Source organism: Phragmites australis, chromosome 4 (assembly GCF_958298935.1).
Source record: "Phragmites australis chromosome 4, lpPhrAust1.1, whole genome shotgun sequence".
NCBI lineage: Eukaryota > Viridiplantae > Streptophyta > Magnoliopsida > Poales > Poaceae > Phragmites > Phragmites australis.
This window is the reverse complement of record NC_084924.1, coordinates 7,355,183-7,360,374: the sequence shown is the minus strand read 5'-3', so window position 1 is coordinate 7,360,374 and position 5,192 is coordinate 7,355,183. Positions and strand designations below refer to the sequence as shown.

Genomic DNA, 5,192 nt, shown 5'->3' with positions numbered 1-5,192 from the left:
TGGCTACCAGAGAGAAAGAGAAGAGGGAGGCTATCAATGCGGCCGGGGAGAGAGGGACCATCACATATCATCTGAGGAGCCTAGCCTAGCCTTCTCCTTGGGTTTGGACAGGACAGCGAATCTAATCAACGGCGATGGAGCTTGGTTAGCTGCTCCGGCGGTTGCGATCGGTTCGCTGTCAGTCTCATCGCGATAGTGAAATGGAACCGTGTTTCTGCATTTGGTTGGGGGTTAAAGAAGTGGGTTAGGGGTTCAACGCGCACGCTAAACGTACACCTGCGGTTACCGAGGTTAACCCATCCAGGTGATGCATACGAGCGTTGGCTCACTAGTAAGCCGTACTGACATGATCTTACCGGTCCAGAGTTCGATCTTCGAACGTGCACCACCATTTAAGATCTTTAATGTAGATCTCAGAAAGAGGATGTAAAAAAAGTCCATCCAAGTGACATACTACCATCTATTGCATCGTGTGTACACGATGACACCGTGTCAAAGACCGCTGTTTGATCGGCGGACTTCTCTGGCTCAAAGGTGACAAGTAAACAAGACGTCCTGTGATGATGTTTGACAGTTTGATGCTAACTCCGACGAAGAACAGGGCGCCCCTGTTTGGGCTTCTTTCCATTTACTCTTAACGAACAGCGTTGTAGAGTCAACTCGCCAACTGCCTGCTGGTCGAGCACGATTTCCTCAGACTCGCTGTTCCAACCATACTGCTGTAGGGGATGGTCGTGTCGTCCGACGGTGTCTCGCCGTACACCCGCCGCTCGTCCTCGCGTTTCAATCCATGCATGACCTGCAAGGTCCCGCAATCGCACGATGATTGCAGGCCAAGCTGCGCCAACAACCAAGCGCCAATGGGCACGATGCTGGCCCAGACCGATCACCTCAGGCGCGCGGTCCATGTTGGAAATGCCGACGGAATTCGAAGTTCTCTGAACGAGTGATTCTTACATGTCCCTCTCGCACAACGATGGAGTGTCGACGCCATGGGACGGGACCCCTCTTGGCTCACTCAATGATACCATGTTCTTTTCAACTTGCAACCAAACCTTCGGGTACAGTTGCTGCTCACCTCTCCACCAATCAATGGACCGTCCATCTGAAGGGTCTGGTCGATGTCGCAGGTCGCGTCACCTCTACCGGATCCAGAGACCAGTTTTCTCTTCTGCTTCGAATAACACCACTCAGATAGATGTTAGGCGAGCAGTAAATCATACAGGACCTAGCACTTTCAGTAGTACTAGTACCATTTGCACACTGACCACCAAATGGGCATGTAACTTCCTTAATGATGTTTCTGTAAAGAGCAATGTGTAACAGTACAGACCTAACAGGTTAACAAGGTTCCAGCTTTCTCTATAGGTATAAGCATGCTTCACAACAGCTTACATGCAGAAGGATGGTTGGTATAAGCATGCCAACCATCTTCAGTGAACGTTTTCAATTGAATTGAAGGCAGAAAACCAATAGTTGACACGGCAGTGGTCAAATATATTAGCACAGTAACACCGACCAAATTTGAGGTAGATGCGTAACAGTGATCTGAATAGTTCAATTGATCTGGTTATATTCTGAAATGCAAAGGCCAAATACCGTTTGAAGTACCGAACATATATACATAAAGGAAAAGGTAACATGCATCATAGCGATGGATTTGCCCATAAAAAAATCAACCTTTTGTGAGCCAGGAATTTCAACTTCGTGCTTCATGCCAGAACTACATATTGAAGCAATGGTGATACCTGAGAGTGAATCTTTGTTTCTACAATAACTACCTATGCGACGATATCAGGATCTGGACTGCTGCACTAGCATAGAACATATAACAATGTTTAATAAAAGAAATTAAATACCTTTATGGTCGCTGAAAGTAAAATGGCAAATAGCAAGAATGCTTCATAGAAGGAAACTATTATGCCTGTTTTACTAATAAGGCATTCAAACATCAAAGCTACCATCATGCATGTAGATTACCTAAGAGCTTTATATCTTTACAAAGAAAACATAAATACAACAATTAGCTGCTCCACAGGGGCCCAAAATACTCTGCTCAAACGAAAACATATTTTGCTGAGCATGTACTTAAGGACTTCAAGTTTCTATTACATTACAGGGAAAAGAGGCTCAAACGACTTGAAGAGAGCTTATACCATTCATATAAACAACTCCAATCAGTGATTGTTTTCTTTTGGCTTCTCCTTAGGGATTGTCGAATCAAGTTTCTTCGGAGCTGCTTCTTTTGCAGACCTGAAACATTGTTTCATTTAACTAAGGCATCAAAACAAGTTTGGAAAGCATCCTGGTACTAACAAACAACTGAAAAACGTGAATTACTATTCAGAATAACCACTATGTCAGTTCAAGTAGGATGGATCTTGTTGACATTTTGACAATCAGGTTAAAAGCAAAAACCTAAAGCAAAATTTACTCCTGCAACATTTTCAATTCACATAAATGCCAATCCTACATCATACAACAACTACACACCAATAGAGTAATACACACTCAGATGTAGTTTTATAAGTTGATGCAATAACACGGTTGTTGTCTTTTACTTTCCAGATTGCTTTAAACAACTATAGCTACAAGTTAAACAGGTAACTGGCATTCACTATCGAGTGGGACTAGTCAAATGTGTGAACAGTATTACAGTATACACATGTTGGTGTATTCAGAGTGCAATGTTATGTGCATATTCTGGACACATGACTCGAAACATGCCAACATACGAACATGGAAACAGGAAGCTTCTATAGAATCATAAATTCCTAGAAGATGGTAGTATGAGACTAAGTGCTCTTTTTGCAAGTAGCAAAATGTATATAATATCGTTTGGTGATTTGTCCAGGAGTAAAGGGATGATCAAATCCTTGGCCCAATCCAAGTTGTACCCAGCCCAAACTGTGTCAAACCCAGCCCAAGCCTAATTAATTCCAATAGTTTCTGTGGTGTCATGCTAACAACTTGTTAATTAAACATAGAATGGCTACTACTTGGATAAAGTGGGAAAAAAATTGAAATTCTATGAGAAGAACCACAGTGTAGTCTCATTAGAATCCATGAGATGACAAATAAGTATCATCACATAGGATTTGATAGGTAATCGCCATTCACCAGGCGCCAAGTAATCCCGGAAGATTGGCAAAGTGGCCACTGATCAATTTTCTTCTGATTCACCTTGTTTCTCTGTATAGGGCAACATCCTTCTAAATCATAATATAAAACAAGCAACTTCATCCGTTCACGAGTGCCCTACCCATATTTCCAGCGTTCTCCAAGTTCATAAAATAGGGCAACGGCACCCCTCTAGTCGGCACACTAGAATCGATGAGACCCGAAGCAAGTTTTCACATCGCATTCCATCTCAATCACACATCACTTAGCACTGCAGAAACAACAACTTTGAGCGAGAAGGGAGGGGGGGGGGGGCGCAGTGTGGCGGCGTCATTTATATTACTTGGACGCAGCGGAGGCGGTGTCCTCCTCGAGCCACTGCCGGAGCTGGCGGGCGTTGCGGCGGAAGAGGGCGGCGGACTTGCGGACGTCGGTGGTGAAGAGGAGCACCCCCGCACCCACCGCCGCCACCGTGAGGATGAAGTTGGTCAGCGCCATCGCTCTCGCGTCCAGACCACCCCTGCCGGCGGCTGGAGCTGACTGCTGCTGCCCGTGGGACAGGCCGGGGCTTTGCCGATGGGCTTGATGAACGTGTCGGTCCATCTGCGTAGGCGCCCAGCGCGGCGAGGCTGGCTTTAAAGCCTGGCCTGGTTGGCGGGCGAGCCAGGTGGGCCCTCTGTTCAACTCTCATCGGCCCAGTCCAACTTGCTCTTAGGATTCCTTTTTTAAAAAAACTTGCACTTAGAACTGTAGAGTGCCAAGAAGAAAGAAAGGACTGTAGACAGAGGATCAACTACTTGGACACACTATGAGCTATAGATAGTCTGGACTAATTTAGGCGCTTGTTTGGTTATAGTCACTATTGTAGTTAGTTTTTTTTTTCCAGCAACTATGTCCTACTTGTTAATAACTCGAAAAGGCGAGGATTCTTTTGTCTAGCCAAAGTTTGGGATCAATTTTGATAGTCTAACCTTAGGCAACTTTGTAGGGACGGAGCCTGGAATCAAACATGGGGTGAGGGAGGGGTAACTCACCATCCGACGATGATGCTTTGATGAATTATTAAATTAGTACATGTCAATCGATACGTGCCTTTGGATATATTAAATTGCATAGCTTCATTTTGTTCCATACGAGGGAGTTCTTAAATTTGAAGGTGTTTACCTGCGTGTCTCTTAAATTTTGTAGTTATAATTCTTGCTAGTTGCTCTTGTGGTGGTGCAGGAGTATTATGATGAGAAGTTTGCACACCGACTGATTAGTTCGGTTCAATAGCTTGATCAGTGATTACATTAGGATTTTTAGCACAACTGGAACTTTTTCTACCCACACCACACCTAGTTTAGAATCGTCTATACTGCTCCTTTGTATACAAATGGTTCTAATTTAGAACCGTCTGTACTATTACTATCAATAGTACAGATTGTTCTAATTTGAAACCATCTGTAAAAAAGGAACAATGCAGACGGTTACAAATTAAAAAAGAATCATACAAACGGTTGTAGTTTAAAATCGTCTGTACTGTAGTGTCCCGCTTTATTACAACTTTCATTGCTATTTTTCTCAGACGGTTCTAGTTTGAAATTGTTTGCAGTAACTTTTGTACATACGGCTCTATAAATCCGACTTTATAGATCTGTCTGTACAGAATTGTCCTACGAATTCTGTAGTAGTGACATGTGACTTGACGAGATTGTGCTTGTGCCTTAGCGCCTATGTGGCTGTGGCTCAGCGTCACAACTTTTTCTGATGATGGATCTGGGCGACTGGGCGGCAACGTGATCATGTGAACTCACGAAAAAACATGAGGTCGAGAGGGCGACTGGACTGTGGCCGGGTCTAAGAAACGAATCAACATGACTGCCTCCTATGCCTGCCTACCTTGGCCTGGTTTACTAAGGTCGATTCCAATCAGAGACTTCTTTTTTTTCCCGTATTCCTATGTCTTTGTACAATTGCTGCTCTCCAACACCGGCAAACTACTCCAACAGAGACTGTATTTTTGCTTTTGCTGGTGCTACAGGGATACGGCATTGGCATTTGATCGGCAAATTTGTCGCCGAGTTGGGGTC

General features: G+C 44.2%; 1 protein-coding gene across 1 annotated transcript; it reads right to left on the bottom strand.

The window, feature by feature from the left end:
* Positions 1–1,877: 1,877 nt before the first annotated feature.
* Positions 1,878–3,689, bottom strand: LOC133914147 (uncharacterized). The gene is made up of 2 exons (XM_062357290.1): positions 3,464–3,689; positions 1,878–2,253 (listed from the first exon to the last, which is right to left on the bottom strand). The coding sequence occupies exons 1-2, from the start codon at positions 3,616–3,618 to the stop codon at positions 2,178–2,180; spliced, it is 231 nt and encodes a 76-aa protein (XP_062213274.1). The 5' UTR covers positions 3,619–3,689; the 3' UTR covers positions 1,878–2,177.
* Positions 3,690–5,192: the final 1,503 nt, after the last annotated feature.

What these genes read in the sequence shown, in the direction of transcription:
- LOC133914147 (XM_062357290.1), bottom strand. Translation starts at nt 3,618, where the DNA reads ATGGCGCTGACCAACTTCATCCTCACGGTGGCGGCGGTGGGTGCGGGG. An exon ending in ACCGCCTCCGCTGCGTCCAA is followed by an intron (nt 2,254 to 3,463) that starts GTAATATAAATG and finishes ACAATGTTTCAG; the next exon opens with GTCTGCAAAAGAAGCAGCTC.